The 15544-nt window shown below is 55.9% G+C and overlaps 8 protein-coding genes across 8 annotated transcripts; 3 read left to right on the top strand and 5 right to left on the bottom strand.

Moving 5' to 3' along the window:
* Nucleotides 1-205: 205 nt before the first annotated feature.
* BDW47DRAFT_120945 (NAD-dependent succinate-semialdehyde dehydrogenase) lies at nucleotides 206-1947 on the bottom strand (the record flags this gene model as incomplete). Its single annotated transcript, XM_024815550.1, has 3 exons — nucleotides 206-1593; nucleotides 1679-1766; nucleotides 1825-1947. 3 exons carry the CDS (start codon nucleotides 1945-1947, stop codon nucleotides 206-208), a joined length of 1599 nt encoding a protein of 532 aa, XP_024667741.1.
* Nucleotides 1948-2470: 523 nt separating this feature from the next.
* Nucleotides 2471-3929, bottom strand: BDW47DRAFT_89768 (hydroxymethylglutaryl-CoA lyase). Its single transcript, XM_024820170.1, has 2 exons — nucleotides 3592-3929; nucleotides 2471-3509 (listed from the first exon to the last, which is right to left on the bottom strand). The coding sequence occupies exons 1-2, from the start codon at nucleotides 3844-3846 to the stop codon at nucleotides 2700-2702; spliced, it is 1065 nt and encodes a 354-aa protein (XP_024667740.1). The 5' UTR covers nucleotides 3847-3929; the 3' UTR covers nucleotides 2471-2699.
* A 247-nt stretch (nucleotides 3930-4176) lies between these two features.
* Nucleotides 4177-5705, bottom strand: dspC (dual specificity phosphatase YVH1). The gene is made up of 4 exons (XM_024814413.1): nucleotides 5566-5705; nucleotides 5215-5436; nucleotides 4747-5097; nucleotides 4177-4672 (listed from the first exon to the last, which is right to left on the bottom strand). The coding sequence occupies exons 1-4, from the start codon at nucleotides 5607-5609 to the stop codon at nucleotides 4252-4254; spliced, it is 1038 nt and encodes a 345-aa protein (XP_024667739.1). The 5' UTR covers nucleotides 5610-5705; the 3' UTR covers nucleotides 4177-4251.
* A 986-nt stretch (nucleotides 5706-6691) lies between these two features.
* On the top strand, nucleotides 6692-8300 carry BDW47DRAFT_120942 (cytochrome P450; the record flags this gene model as incomplete). Its single annotated transcript, XM_024815549.1, has 2 exons — nucleotides 6692-7006; nucleotides 7065-8300. The coding sequence occupies 2 exons, from the start codon at nucleotides 6692-6694 to the stop codon at nucleotides 8298-8300; spliced, it is 1551 nt and encodes a 516-aa protein (XP_024667738.1).
* Nucleotides 8301-8802: 502 nt separating this feature from the next.
* BDW47DRAFT_134884 (FAD/NAD(P)-binding domain-containing protein) lies at nucleotides 8803-10798 on the top strand (the record flags this gene model as incomplete). Its single annotated transcript, XM_024818187.1, has 2 exons — nucleotides 8803-8836; nucleotides 8895-10798. The coding sequence occupies 2 exons, from the start codon at nucleotides 8803-8805 to the stop codon at nucleotides 10661-10663; spliced, it is 1803 nt and encodes a 600-aa protein (XP_024667737.1). The 3' UTR covers nucleotides 10664-10798.
* Nucleotides 10799-10904: 106 nt separating this feature from the next.
* On the top strand, nucleotides 10905-12522 carry BDW47DRAFT_134882 (WD repeat protein). Its single transcript, XM_024818186.1, has 2 exons — nucleotides 10905-11250; nucleotides 11301-12522. The coding sequence occupies exons 1-2, from the start codon at nucleotides 11021-11023 to the stop codon at nucleotides 12493-12495; spliced, it is 1425 nt and encodes a 474-aa protein (XP_024667736.1). The 5' UTR covers nucleotides 10905-11020; the 3' UTR covers nucleotides 12496-12522.
* A 124-nt stretch (nucleotides 12523-12646) lies between these two features.
* BDW47DRAFT_120939 (uncharacterized protein) lies at nucleotides 12647-13414 on the bottom strand (the record flags this gene model as incomplete). Its single annotated transcript, XM_024815548.1, has 2 exons — nucleotides 12647-12889; nucleotides 12983-13414. 2 exons carry the CDS (start codon nucleotides 13412-13414, stop codon nucleotides 12647-12649), a joined length of 675 nt encoding a protein of 224 aa, XP_024667735.1.
* Nucleotides 13415-15117: 1703 nt separating this feature from the next.
* BDW47DRAFT_129660 (cytochrome P450) lies at nucleotides 15118-15525 on the bottom strand (the record flags this gene model as incomplete). Its single annotated transcript, XM_024817019.1, has 2 exons — nucleotides 15118-15292; nucleotides 15350-15525. The coding sequence occupies 2 exons, from the start codon at nucleotides 15523-15525 to the stop codon at nucleotides 15118-15120; spliced, it is 351 nt and encodes a 116-aa protein (XP_024667734.1).
* Nucleotides 15526-15544: the final 19 nt, after the last annotated feature.

The following is a 15544-nucleotide window of genomic DNA, read 5'->3' as shown; positions in this document are numbered from 1 at the left end:
TTTGATTTATTCATATACTTGTTACTCATTTATTACTCACCTATCTGTCTATCTACCCATGCAACTATCTATCACCTACATCATGATGCACGTTCACGAGAAAATTTAATAGAAATACCTGTCGTTGTTGAAGCCATTCCAAAGAAGTAGTAAACAAAAACATATGTATATATACGTAGCATATCGTTAGAAATATAAAGGTAAACTACCCCTGAAGGGGCTCGCCCATCCCCCCAAACGTAACACTCTTAATCGTCAAGAACTCCTCAATCCCATACTTGCTGCCCTCGCGACCAAACCCACTCTGCTTGACGCCTCCAAACGGCGACGCAACATCGCTGATTATCCCCGTGTTCACACCAACCATACCGACCTCCAGCGCCTCAGCGACGCGGAAAACGCGGCGCACGTTCCCGCTGAAGAAGTACCCGGCCAGACCGACCTCCGCGCGGTTCGCCAGCTCGACGACCTCTTTCTCCGTCGAGAACGCGAACAGACCCGCCACGGGCCCGAACGTCTCCTCCGACGCGAGGAGCATGTCCTTGTTCATGTGCGTGAGCGCAGTCAGGTCGTAGAAGTTGGACCCCAGCTCCGGGCGGCGCGAGCCACCGGCGGCGAGCTGCGCGCCCTTGGAGACTGCGTCTTGCACGTGCTGGTCGACTTTGTCGACGGCGCGGCCGTGGATGACGGGTCCGTGGGTGATGCCTTCGCCGAAGCCCGCGCCGAGCTTGAAGTCCTGCATCTTGGCGACGAAGCGCCGGCAGAACTCGTCGTAGACGCCCTGCTGGATGTAGATGCGGTTGGCGCACACGCAGGTCTGGCCTGAGCTGCGGAATTTGGAGGCGATGGCGCCGGAGACGGCTGCGTCGAGGTCTTCGACGTCGTCGAAGACGATGAAGGGCGCGTTGCCGCCGAGTTCCCAGGAGACCTTTTTGAGGGTCGACGCGGATTGCTTCATGAGGATTTTGCCCACGTTCGTGGAGCCGGTGAAGGAGACCTTGCGCACTTCGGGGTGCGTGGTGATGGCTTCGCCGACTTCGGGGGTGTTCTTGAGTGCCGGGACGACGTTGACGACGCCCTTGGGAATGCCGGCGCGGTGGGCGAGCTCGGCGAGCGCGTTGGCCGTGAAGGGCGTTTCGCCGGGGGTCTTGCACACGACGGTGCAGCCGGCCGCCAGGGCCGGGGCGACCTTGCGGGTGATCATCGCCGCGGGGAAGTTCCAGGGGGTGATCAGGCCGCACACGCCGACGGGCTGCTTGAGCGTCAAGACGCGGTTGCCCGCCACCGAGGACGGGATGGTGTCGCCGTAGACGCGGGGGGCCTCCTCGCTGAACCACTCGAAGAAGCCCGCGGCGTAGTTGACCTCGCCCTTGGCATCCGCGAGCGGCTTGCCGTTCTCCCAGGTAATCAGCGTAGCCAGGTCGTCCGCGTTGTCGATCATGAGCTGGTACCAGCGGCGGAGCATGCGGGCGCGTTCGCGCGCGAGGGTGGTGCGGAACTTCGGGAAGGCCTCGGTGGCGGCTTGGATGGCCTTGTTGGTGTCGGCGGCGTTAAATTCGGGGCAAGTTCCGATCAGCTTGCCGCTGGCGGGGTCTAGTCAATCATAGACCCGTTAGCAAATTTGCGCCAGTGATTGCGCACGTAATTGCGCGGTCGGGTGTTGGGGCTGCAATCGCACCGTGGACCTCAAAGGTTTCGCCCGACTGGGCTCCGATCCATTCGCCATTGACGTAGGCCTTCTCAATGAAGAGAGACTGGTCTTTTAACTGATGCCATCATCTGTCAGCCGAAAATTCACAACCAACTACAGCGTCAAATACTCACCGGAGGCACGGTATGGCTCATTGTGTATAGTCGTTTCGCGGCAATGGGGCCGGGGATAGCAAAGGGATAGCGGGGGGTGGATCGCAGCAACTGGCGCGAGACCGGACCGAGGATTCTCTGCATGGCTTTTATACCGACGGATTAGCGGGGTCAACTGACTTCCATCAGGGACCGAGGGAGCTCAACCAACCTTCGGAAGGGATTCTTTCCTGGATGTTCCGACGAAATGCGGGGGGAGAGGGGAGATGGTCGGTGAGGGGAAGAGACGAGCTTGGAAGGGGAGAGAGGTGAAGATCGGTATTTATAAGAGCGGATGGGGCTTTCTCAATTGAGTCTCCAAGCGGGATCCATCGAAGATTACGGAGTACAATATTGTCATGTAAGAGGATGACGGACGGAGTTGAACTGTGGAGATGAAGTTGTTCGGCCAGTTCGGTTCTATACACACTGCGGTCACGGGAGTCGACGTCATCACTGCCTCTGCAGCCTGAGGCACGGTGATATCCTTCTCAACACCCTCGCCTTGATTATATCCAGTCTACACAGTATACACGAAGCACACATGATCTTGACCATTTCGAGTAAATATCGCAAAACCACCCCAGTATCTACCTACGTAATTCTAATAATACCATACGGTACCAGGATGCAATCCCCGGGATCTACAGCCAATGATCAATTAGAATTCCTCCCGTCGGCACCGTCCACCAATCAAAGCTCCACCAGCGGGGAGCTCTCGGGCTGTCGAGACCGAAATGACGATAAGCTTCAACCAGTTCAAGATGCAACCGATGGATCTCCATTGCCTAGCCTTCCATATACAGATAGTCATGTTCAAATAACAGTATCCCCCCCCAAACCCAACAGTCTAGACCCTAATCCTGCAGTTTCGCCAGAATCGCCTTCCCCGCCCGACTGGCATTCGCCCGCCCCAGCTCCCCACTGATCCAGTCCCCAATCTTCGACATCGCCTCGAGGTTGACCCCCGTGTGCATCCCGAGCGAATGCAGCGTGTGGATCAGATCCTCGGTCGCTACGTTGCCGGTCGCTCCCTTGGAGTACGGGCAGCCGCCCAGGCCGCCGACGCTGCTGTCGAAGATGCGGATGCCGTGTTCCAGCCCGACAATGGTGTTGACTAGGGCCTGACCGTACGTGTCGTGGAAGTGTAAAGCTAGATCATTGTTGGCGATCCCCGCCGCCCGCAGCGCGTTTAGCAGTTCCATCGTGCGCGGGGCTGTCCCCATGCCCGTCGTGTCGCCGATGGAGACCTCGTCGGCGCCCATCTCCAGCAGCGACGCTGTGATATCCGTCACGGTGGAGGTAGGCACGTTCGGCCCCTCGTAGGGGCATCCTAGCGCTACCGATACGTAGCCGCGCACCCGGATGTTGTGGCTCAGCGCCTGCGTTACGATCGGCCGGATGCGCTCCAGCGACTCGGCGATCGTGCAGTTCGTATTCGCCTTGGAGAAGGCCTCCGTCGCGGCGGTGAAGACGGAGATCTCCGTCGTCGTGGAGGCCTTGTCTGCCGCCGAGCCCCCCGCGGCGGAGACCCCGGTGTCGTCCATGATCCGGACTAGGCCTTCCAGTCCCTTCACGTTCGGCACCAAGTAATTGTAGGCGATGGCGGTCGCGGATGGCGGTGGCGTCCGCAGGAGATGCTCGCAGATTTCATTCGTACTGGCCATCTGTCCCCATTGCGCCCTGGGTTAGCACAACGCCTTTGCCAAAGCCATCGGACGGGGAACCCCCGCCCACGAGAGTATATACCTGAGGCACCCATTTGGCCGGCACAAACGAGCCCGCTTCGATGGTCGTGACGCCCGTACCAGCGAGCTTCTTGATCAACTCAAGCTTCGTCTCTAGCGGGATGGATTTCTTTTCGTTCTGGAGACCATCGCGGGGGCCGACTTCAACGATCCGGACGTGGTCCGACGTTAACCGCGCCTCGGTCGCAAAGCGCCGAGTGGAGAGGGGGCCGCGGAGGGCAGAGAAGAACCCAGGCCGCGGGCGGATATGCATCATGATAGGGGAGATTTGACAGCTAATCCGGAGTGACAGATGTGATCCGTCGATGGGAGAGATGAGCGAAAATGGTCTGATTGAGAGGAGATGGATGGAGCATCATGGATGGATCATCCCATTCATGGCCCGGAATGCGGAGAAGCTCCCAGCCACGTGATGTCGATCCTCCGATTGGCCCGAGCGGCCAGAGCGTTGGCCTTCCGCATTGGGATGGCCTGGGTTTTTTTCTACTCCCTAAGGTACAGATAGATAGCACCGAGGTATCTATGTAGCTATAGATCTGGTGATTATCACGTCTAGATCTATGGAAAGGAGCCTGTATGAGTACCGGGTATCTCGTTTGTATATACATCCCTAGAAGTGCCCTATGCCTGTATGCAGTGAAATGGATAATTACTGACAACCTCACAAGTTGCCTCGCCCCGACCCTGATTCCGGTGGCCCACTGGGTCGCATCCCAGGTGGCATACGAATTCCAAGCGCCGCGGGTCCTCTGGCAGTGGTGACGCGCTGGGACACATCGACCCGGGCCTTGACCACTGCGATGGCGGGAACCACCCAATCCCCGCAACTGCACTGCATCCCCTGCCACGCGAACTTGCCGATGTTCTGGCCACAGGCGCTGTTCGGACAGGTCAGGCGGCCCGATAAGGGAGCATCATCCGACGGCGCCTCCGAGGCGTTCCCATCCTCGACCTCGTTAGGGAACAGACATGGGCGCATCCACGTCAACGGGTGGAGGAAGATGTGGGCGCAATCGGTCTTGACATCAACGCGTCCCTGTGGACCGTGGGGCGCGATAAAGGAGCCTGTAGCTAGTGTGCGCCTGCATGCAATCAGTATCACCTACTAGTTTCAAACCGACGAGTCCAGAGCGAGACAAGGGGGAGGGTGGCTGACCGGCACTTGCGGCATTTAATTTCCGTTGCGCGATCCGCTGATGCTTGTTGTTCGCTCGTCCGTTCATCTTCGAAGAGAACGGACTTCATTTCAGGTGCACGACCACATGCGACGCTTTCTTCCACCTCGCGGTTGGACAACCAGCGGATGTAGGTGGGGTGGTTGACGACGTCATCCGGACAGCCCATCTGGTGGTATAAAAACAGTTGGCGCATGAACCCGTCGTTGGGCTCACAGAGCGGCCGACTCTGCCGGATTAGCTCGAGGGCCGAGTCTGGTGATAGGATATTGGGTTGGCGATTGAGGAGATAGGCGATGGCGATTGTAGCGGACCGCGACTTCCCCATGGCACTGGTATGGTCAGCAACCAGACGGTCCAGATGAATGCTGCTGATTCATAATATATGTGGTTACGGTCGTCTGGACGCAGTATATGAAACCGTAAGCAGAAAACATGCGGGGACTAACCAGTGGACGAGTACACTCCCCCCGGCATCCAATCCCGACTGGATGAATTGAATCGCCGCAGGGAAATGTTCCAGAAGATTCTCATCGTCTACATCATCGACGTCAATGCGATGCTGCTGGAAGTCCTCAAAGACCGACTCATCAGGTCGTAGTTTAACCACCGAGACGATATGTGTGATGTTGGCTCGACTCAGGGCAGCCTTGTTCCGGAGCGTGAAGATGCTAAAGGGTCCCGTCAGCTGGATCTTGCCCGTTGTCTCCGTGACCTGCGACCACTGATCCCCATGTATCTGAGAATCTACACCATCGTGAGGAACGACCTTGCCGGATTGGGGACGCGGGGCGACTCACCCGCCAATGTAGATATTATGGCCCGGGATCTGGCTCATCGCCATGTTGACTGTATTCCCAAGCGACGCAATTACTGAAGATCTTGAAACACGCGACTACTCCTGCGAACGATGAGGACAACGATGGTCAATAGACTGCCAGACCGAGGCTGATGGATCGAGGCGCTCTTGCAAGACCCGCTGCGGGGAGATAGCCGCCAAACACTGCAAACACTGTTTTAGGTTATAGGGCATAGGGTATAGGGCATGGTCTTTATCTCTCCGTTCTAATCAGACGCGACCATCAATACCTTACATTTTTCTTTTCCTTTATTATAGGACACGACGCCTGACCATCTCGAGCCTTGATCTATCATATTATGCATGAATACTATCTCGCTTCTGCGGTAGAAGTGTATGTGCGACCTCGGAAGCCTTATTCCTAAGCTATAATCTCTGAACAACCCTAGTCGTCCGGTCATCACAGCCTTGCCTTGATTAGAGCCGTTACAGGCAGCCGGGATAAGGCTCCTGCAGACTAGACCCTGGTCCCAATGAGAAGATAGCACTACAAGGTCGCTCCCAATTCGAAATTCGACACCCCCTCGGAGGAACTGAATGTGGCTCTAAATGGTCCAGTCCTCTCCAACCACCCAGGGTTGTGACAGCCTGGCCCTATGAGGGGGAAGACGGTGGTGCAAGATGCAGCCAAGCCCGTGTCATAGCGCAGGCTAACGTTAAACGGTCCTCTCCGACTTGTCATGATCGGCATGGGCCTCGACATGATTTGTTCGCCCGTCGGACAAGTGCCCAATGTGACAGGACTTTCCACCGGTGTCAACGTAAGGGTTATGTGTCGTAAGTACGGTCCGAGAGTGAAACCCTGATTGTTCCCGCGATTATCATCGGCGTTTTCTGCAATATGAAGGTCTCTATTGGTGGTAGATCGAGGTCATGGAGCTGTCTGGTCTGGTGAAGGAGCGGGGGCCGGCCCACCTGCTTGCATAGCAGGTGTGGTGTGCTCTAGCTTGATAGCCTGATCGTGTCTGTTAAATAATGAGCGTGGTCCCGGTTTTGATGGAAAACTTGCATGTCTTTTATACGAACAGACGAGAACATATTGATAGTATCATTCGTGTCTGTGAGAAATGGCGTGGATCGACTCTGCCGTAGAAACCAGGATGAATCCTGCTAGCCTGGCACTGGTCTTCGCCGGTCTCTATCTCCTGCGACTGGTCTACAACCGGCTCCGGCCCGGGCTGCGCGACATCCCTGGTCCCACACTGGCCAAATACACGCGCCTCTGGAAGGCGTACAGTGTGTGGAAGGGTAACCACCATCTCACGGAGATAGATCTCCACAAGAAACATGGTCTGATGGTGCGCATTGGTCCGAAGCATGTCTCCTTCAGCGACCCGGCGGCCATCCCGACCATCTACGGTCTGAGCACGGGCTTTACCAAGGTAGGTGTCGACAAAATGTAGTGTCGAGTTTCGTACGGAAAGACTAATTGAATGGCAGACAGCATTCTATCCAATCCAGAGTATCTCATGGAACAAAAAACCGCAGATGAACCTCTTCTCCGAGCGAAACACGCAAGCCCACCGCGAGCAAAAGCGATTGGTGGCCAACGCCTACAGCCTGTCCCACATGCTGGAGATGGAACATGCCATCGACTCGTGCACGGAGATCTTCATGCGCAAGCTGCGCGCATCCGCGGACGCACATGAGCCGATCGACCTGAGCTCTTGGCTGCAATTCTACGCCTTTGACGTGGTCGGGGAGATGACCTTCGCCACCAAGCTCGGCTTCCTCGAGCGCGGCACCGACGTTGACGACATGATGAGCACCATCTCCAACATCCTGGTCTACGCCAGCGTCTGCGGCCAAGTGCCCGACGCCCACCACTTCTTGCTGGGGAACCCCATATTCCCCCTGCTTATCCCCAGCATGGAGTCCTGGAACTCGATCGTGCAGTTCACCCTCAAATGCATTAACGCGCGCGTCGCGCTGGAGCGGGACGGCGAGGTCGAGGGCCAGGACAAGGCCAAGCCCGGAAAAGACATGCTTTCGCGATGGCTGGACGTCCACAACGCCAACCCGACCAAGCTCTCCACCCGCGATATCATGGTCCACACCTCCACCAACGTCTTCGCCGGCTCCGACACCACGGCCATCGCCCTACGCACCATCTTCGCCTCCCTCGCCCGCAACCCCCCCGTCCTAGCCCGCGTCATGCAGGAGATCGACACCGCCGACGCCGCCGGCGCCCTCTCCGACCCCATCTCCTACCGCGAATCCGCCACCCACCTCCCCTACATCGCTGCCGTCTTCAAAGAAGCCATGCGTATCCACCCCTCCACCGGGCTGATGATGGAGCGCGAGGTCCCCAAGGGCGGCGCCACCATCGCGGGTCGGTACTTCCCAGCCGGTACTGTCGTCGGCGTCAACCCCTGGTCCATGCACCGCAATACGAGCGTGTTCCCGGACCCTGAGGCCTTCATTCCGGAGCGGTGGCTCGACGGGTCGCCCGCGGAGCTAAAGGCAAGGGAGCAAGCTTTCTTTTCGTTCGGAGGTGGCTCCCGTCTGTGCATCGGCAAATCGCTCGCCCTCATGGAGATGCATAAACTTGTCCCGCAGATTCTGCGCCGCTACGAGGTGCGCCTGCATCGGCCGGATAACCCGTGGAAGATTCGCAATGTCTGGTTCGTGCAGCAGTCGGATATGATGGCTGATATTGTGCCGAGGGAGAAGTGAGGTGTGGCTGAGAAGTATCTGGTCAACTGGGGTGATGCTTGTCGTCCACTGAGGACATACATGACTCGGAATGATAAGCTGGGTATTGAACTACGCTAGATATAATGTTTTTGGTGTACTTGAGTTGAGCCATTTGGATATTCACCGCGGTTTATGAATAGGCTGGGCAATGCAGGGGATCCTTGGTATCACTGGTAGCCTGGTTTTTTGTCAATGATAGAATCCAACTCACCATCTCCTCCAAGAATACAAGATAAAGAGTCATCATACTAATGATATGCACAGTGATGGTGGTCTTCCTACCTTACCAGACCAGTTACTGGCAACTGTATAGATCATGTAGCACTCACTCTATCACTTCTTTGTCCCTTTTTACCAATGTCTCCCCAGTATTTAATGACCGTCTGCTTCCTCACCTCCCCATAACAACTCCTCTCAACCTACTAACAACACCACTTCTAATTTTAAAACAGAACGAACAACCTCAACAGACCACCTCCAAATGGAAACCGTCGACCTCGTCATCGTCGGCGCCGGTACGCCTCTCCCTCCCTCTGCCAAACACCCCAACCAACTAACAAGACTCCCACACAGGCTGGCACGGGATCTCTGCCGCAAAAACATACCTCGAAGTGCATCCCACACACAAAGTAATCATCCTCGACCGCAGCGCATCCATTGGCGGAGTCTGGGCCAAAGAGCGCCTCTACCGCGGTCTCCGAACAAATAACCTGCTCGGCTCCTACGAGTTCAGCGACTTTCCCATGACAGAAGCGCAGTTCGGCGTCCGTGTCGGCCGACACATTCCAGGTGATGCGGTCCACGCTTATCTACAGGCTTATGTCAAGGAGCGGGACTTGGGCGATAAGATTAGGCTGCGGTGCAAGTTGATGAGGGCTGAGTATACGAGCGACAAGAAGTGGGTTTTGACTGTTGATGATGGTCGTGGGGGGGATGAAAGTAGTACCGGGGGTACTACGTTTGTTATCAAATCTCCAAGATTGATCCTGGCTACGGGGTTGACTTCGCAGCCGTCTATGCCGCAGTTGGCGGGTGAAGACGTGTTTGGGGTTCCTCTGTTCCATGTTCGTCACCTGGCGCGGTACGAGAGTAGGGTCCTCGTGGAGGGAGCGTCTGTCACCGTGCTGGGAGGGACCAAGTCCGCGTGGGATACAACGTACGCGTGCGCCTCGTCCGGCGTCTCTGTCGACTGGGTAATTCGGGAGTCGGGCCACGGACCGGGGTGGATGGTGCCGACGTTTTCGGCGCCCTTCCAGCGACCTATGGAGGACTTTGTGGCGACTCGGTTGACTACGCTGCTGAGCCCGTGTATCTGGGGCGAGGCGGACGGGTTTGGGAAAGTCCGCCGGTTTCTCCATGGGACGTGGTTGGGGAGGAAGGTTGTGGACGCTTTCTGGGGTACAATGGAGAGACAGGTTAATGCTGTCAACCGGTACGAGGATCACCCCGGCACGGAGAAGCTGAGGCCATGGATTCACCCGTTCTGGGTTGCGTCGACGTTTAATATCTTGAACTATCCGACGGACTTCTTCCAGTATGTGCGGGAGGGGTTGGTGAGGGTTCACATTGCTGATATTGACCGGCTGTCTTCGGAAATGGTCCACCTCTCGAATGGAGACCAAATCACTACGACCGCTTTGGTGTGTTGCACCGGGTGGAAATCGACCCCCGAGATCGAGCTCGTCCCGGCCAACCTGGCTCATCAGATTGGCTTCCCTGGATCGCCAGATTATTTGAGCGAAGACACAGTGGATCGAGCCACTCAGGAGATTCTGCGTCGATTCCCAACCCTCCGCAACCAGCCAGTCCTCAATGGCACCTCCATCCAGCGAGAAATAACACACCCCATTCGCCTCACCCGGTTCATGGTTCCTCCTGCCTTCTTGCACGACCGATCTCTAGTCCTTGTCGGGAACCTCGTATCGTTCGCCACGAGCATGGTCGCTGAGGTTCAGAGTCTGTGGGCCACTGCATACTTTGACAACCAACTCTCAGCAACCAGCCCCATAAGTGCCCTCCTTTCCAACTCTGAATCCGACGGAGCATCGGATGAAGCCCATGAGGACATCGGGTGGGAAACAGCCCTCCACACCGAATTCGGGAAATGGAGGTGTCCGGGCGGATATGGTCATCTGCATCCGGACTTTGCGTTTGATCTTCTCCCCTACTTGGACCTTCTTCTGGGGGATTTGGGTGTTTCTACGCGTCGCAAGTCGACCTTTTGGGCCCATTTGTTCCAGCCTCATGGGCCGGGAGATTATCGAGGGTTGGTTGCGGAATGGAAGCGCGTGAGCAGGGAGGCTGACTCTGAAGAGGTCGAGAGTACGGATGAGGTGAATTGAGATTAGGAGATCCTACCTTCTTCGTTTCATACTTGCAAGTTTGTACGATTCCATGGTTGGGAGATCCCATATCAACACATTCGGGTACCACTGTCATTGAGTTCTTGATCCCATTTCATTGCTTTTGGCTATCAGCTTCAAATGGTATTAAAAGAGTCCAGCCTTGAGCCATATCAAGTCGAGATGATTATTGAAGGAGATATTCTGAAGTATATGTAGAGATATAAACCGCGGTAATGGAGGAAGGCACGTGCACGGACCCCGTGACCCGATTGCCAGAAAAGACAGGCAACCAACTCCCCGCCAATCGATCGCGTCTCAACTTCGACTTCAAGTTTACCAAACTTCCATCAATGAATGAATGCGTATCTCTTGAACCGGACCATTGGGTCTGTCGCTCCGTCCAGTTTCCAGGTCGCCCAGACCACCAGTCTGGTCCATAACTTGGAGCCAGCGCCGGGAATCCGATTTTCCCATCACAGGAGCGATCAAGGGGGAGATCAGACCCCCGAGGATGACCCAGATCATATATTGGCCCACCGATCGGGCACCAACGTGCTGGCCATCGACCACTATGAAGGCCGTTTGTAGGTCTCATGTTCCTTGTAGTGAAGAATGCTTGTTGACAATCGATCAGCATGGTCTCCGGGGGCGCGGATCCATCGATCCATCTCTGGGATCTCGAGACGCGCGGATCCGAACAGCACCATGTCCATCGCCCGGTGGCCTCGGTGGACCGGTCGTCGCAGACGGACACCCATACACGGGCCATCACGTCGGTCTCCATCTATCCCTTTGATCCCGTCCCGTCGACCATTCTCACCACGTCGCACGATGGCACGCTGAAGCTATCGGCCCTGGAGCCAGCCGCCATCACCCCTGTCCACACATTCCGACTGGACTGCACCCCATACACGCATTCCCTGTCCTCGCACCCGGGATCGCCCCTTCTCATCGCCGTCGGCACCTCCGAGAAACCCGTCCGACTGCTCGACCTGCGCTCGGGACTCTCCACTCACGGCCTCCCGGGCCACACCTCGTCCGTCCTCTCCGTCGCGTGGGCCCCGCACCAACCCCACATCTTGGCCTCCGCCTCCGCCGACCACCGAGTCATTCTCTTCGACATCCGCCGTGGAGGCCACAACTCCGCCATCGCCGCCCTAGACATGGACGACGCCGTCGGCCTAGTCCCTCCCCGCCTCGCCCCACCGTCCCACCAGCCCCGCCCGCCCTTCTCCCCGCACGCGCGCGCTCACAACGGCGCCGTCACAGGCGTCCGGTGGACCGCCGCCGGAACCCACCTCGTCACCGCCGGCCAAGACGCGCGCATCCGCGTCTGGGATGCCTCGACAGGCGCCAATACGCTTGTCCACTTCGGGCCCCGCGTCCGCAACAGCGTCACCTCGCACCTGGCGGAACGCGCCCCCCTCCTAGTTCCCACAGGCGTCATGGAACCCGGGCGGGAAACTCTACTGTGGCCCAATTTCAACGAGCAGGACGACCGCGGCGAGATCTTCATGTTCGAATTCCGCGAGGGGGCCTTTGTCAAGCGGTTGCGCGTTCCGGGCCTCGTCACGACCGGTAGGAGGGACTTCCGGGGGCGGTCGAGCGCGCTGACCGCAGCGCGTATCAATGCGCTGGTCTGGCGCGGTAATGGGGCGTCTGGGGCGGGTCTGGAGATGTTCTCGGCGCATGGCGATGGCACGGTTCGGGCTTGGGCGTCGCGGGGGTCGGAGGCGGATGAGATGGATGATGCTGAGGAGGCGGAACAGGCGGATCGAAAGCGTAAGCGCGATGTTCTCAATGAAATCTATCAAGGGTTTGTCGCGTGATTCCTGGCCGGGGTCGGTGGAGTGTAGATGAAGTATGTCAATTCCCATTGAAAGGTCTGGTATATTACATACTCCGCTAGATAGCAATGAAAACAGGCATACAGCAATATTGAACAAGAATTATATCGTGAATATAGCCTCATATCCATCCTCACCCTAGCTCCGCGACCTTCATTTGAGGATGTCTTTCCACACGACCACTGTCCCCCAGCTCCACAACGCGATGACTGTCACTCATCTCACTCAGCCCTGCATCCCCCATCAACTCAGAGGGCCTCTCAAACTCTGACTCTCTCGCACCCACATCCCCATCCCCACCTCCATCCCCATCTCCATCCCCATGAGCAGTATGCCCCCTCGCACTCGACTCCCCAGACCCCCTCTTACTCCCCCTCTGCTTCAACCCAACAACACTAGTATCATCATGCTCTTCCTCCTCGCCCTGCTCATCTCTCACTCTTCTCTTCCTCCTCCTCCACCAAACAACCCCCAATAGCCCCCCAGCCCCAGCACAAGCAGCCACAACCCCAACCACAATCCCCGCAATGGCCCCGCCACTCAGTCCACCCCCACCAGCCTCCTCCTCCCGCGGATAAATCGAGTAAGCAGCGAAGTTCGCGCTCGCGTTGTGCACGTGCGTGTGGCACGCGTAGCCCGCGCTGTCGGTGCAGGTCTCGTCGCGGAAGATGGAGACGCAGACGCGGTCGCCTTGCGAGTCATAGTCGACGAGTTTGCCTTTCGCGATGTTCGCCACTGTGCATTTGCGCAGGTCGCTTTCGTAGCCGTGGATGAAGCGGGTGTTGCCAGTTTGGTTGGTGTAGGCGAAGGCCCAGGCGGTCGTTGGTGGGGGCAGGGTAAGTGTTATGAGGGGAGTGATGATCGTTAGGAGGGATGGGAGGGCGGAGACGGAGAGGTGCATTTTGGTCGGGGTTTGGGCTGTCGTCTTCTGTATGTAAGGAAGGACATATATGTATGTGTAGATGGGTTTTGCTCTGCGTGGGTCGTGGAAGAGAGACACGACGCCGGCGTGTGTGCGTGTGTGCGTGTGTGTAAGACACAGTACATGTCCACTTGAGAAACGGTTCAACCGCTCGCAACCCTAGATATAAAAGTCTCGCCCGTGCCCACCTAATCGTGAAAGGGGACGATCATGACTTGGCAAGGCGGAGATTACTGCCTAGCAGTAGTCCCTTGGCAGGCCAGCCTCGTGCAGATAGGTGATACCTCACCTCTCTCGACCCGAAGCCTCGTTCGTGGGTCGATATACTAGAAAGAATCTTCATGATAGGCTCCTGTCAGGCTAACGTTTTCATGACAATATTGGTAGATACCCACAGTCGAGTATAAAACAGCTATTTCTCCCCTCTTTTACGCAAAATTCCTCTCCGTTTCCCACACGTAACAGATCCTCTAAATTGCAGATCTCTAACTCGAATACGAGGCAGCTGAGCCATCGCGTCCCTTCATTGGCTGGCAGCCAGCGGGATGTGGTATTTGGGTTCCATCCATGGCGATTGAGGGTAAGAGGGCTTGTTCTTGGCTAGAACAGCGGCTGAATAGGGTGAACTTTGTTGGGTCTAGTAGTTTCGGTTGTTTGCTTGTGATCGGTTTAGCTAGGACGGCTTGGGATTTTTCTTTCTTTCTCTTATTGTCGACGGAGATTGACAAACTTGGGGGTGGATTCTTGAACATATGAGATCGTCAAGCAAGAGCTTAATTGCAGGCAGAATATGGATTTTAGACTCTGCGCTTTGGAGTTTGATATTCTCTCTCTGACTAGAATAGACTCTTACGGGCGACCTTTACATGCATCGTATGTTTTGACCGACACGTGCGGTAGTTGCGCGACGCTGTCCTCTTCAGGCTCGTCATGATCTTTTATCGAGTCGTGGGCACGAGAAACTGCATAATGCAGAGCATCTGACACAGAGGAGGCTCGATGATACCAGCTCGATGGGCATAAGATTGGATTTGTGGGACGGTAGGATTGACACTTCGAGTGGGACAGCTCGGAGAGCGGCAGAGAGAGTGACAGGGGTAGGGTTCCATGTGGTCCGTGACCGACGGAGTGCCCGATCCAGACGTCTCTGTGGGAGCACCGATGAACACGACCAAAAGAACGATAGAAATTATGAGTATGGGAAGGTTGCTAAAGGTTGTAGGATTTCAAAAGCATGAGTACAAGTCGTACAAAAAGACGTGATCACCAAAAGAGATATAACACCTTTGGGCTGTAAATTCTCTCTGTTTTGCATATATATATGACAAGGATCAAGGCAGGTCATCCAGGGCTTTGGCTTGATTAGCATATTGAGTAGCTTGTTTACCAATTAAATGACAGCTTTTCTATAAGAACAGGTCAATGGTAATTATGTTCGAACCATGGATTGAGATGATCATGATCAAAAGACTGGATGGGTGATGCTTCGCTCTACATGCTCTAGAATCCGACAGGATCGACAGCATGGTTTGCAGTGAATGCAAAACAAAACAGACTAGACGATCAAAAATCTCAAGACCGCTACGCCAAATCGTTGAGTAACGTTTAGTACGGAGCTTCGCCTGACTGACATCCCAACATAAATTGCTCCGCACAAACCAAAAAAGAAAAAGAAAATAACGTCAATCCTTCAACACAGCTTTCACGCGAGCCTTAATCTGCAATCCACCATGTTCAGGAAATCCGAGTACCTTCTCGCGCGTGACCCGAAGACTCTCCGGATCAGTGTCGCAGATCTCCAGATCAAACCGGCGGATATGATACGCGATCGCGAGGTACATTTCCAGAAAGGCCAGGCTGGATCGAGGTCAGCTGATTTTAATCATGAATATTCCATTAGGGGAGGATACTTACTTCATTCCAAGGCATATTCGGCTTCCCTTGGTGAAGGGGACAAGATATCGGTGAAGAGGATTGCCTGTTTCAGTGGCCTTGATCCATCTCTCCGGGTCAAACTTCTGCGGATCCGGGTAGATGGCCGGGTTGCGGTGGACGAAGTAGATGGAGGTGCTCATCGGGGTCTGTAACATTGCACATTTTTAGCGGTGG

This window comes from Aspergillus candidus, assembly GCF_002847045.1.
Source record: "Aspergillus candidus strain CBS 102.13 unplaced genomic scaffold BDW47scaffold_80, whole genome shotgun sequence".
Lineage (NCBI taxonomy): Eukaryota > Fungi > Ascomycota > Eurotiomycetes > Eurotiales > Aspergillaceae > Aspergillus > Aspergillus candidus.
This window is presented reverse-complemented; position numbering and strand designations above follow the sequence as displayed.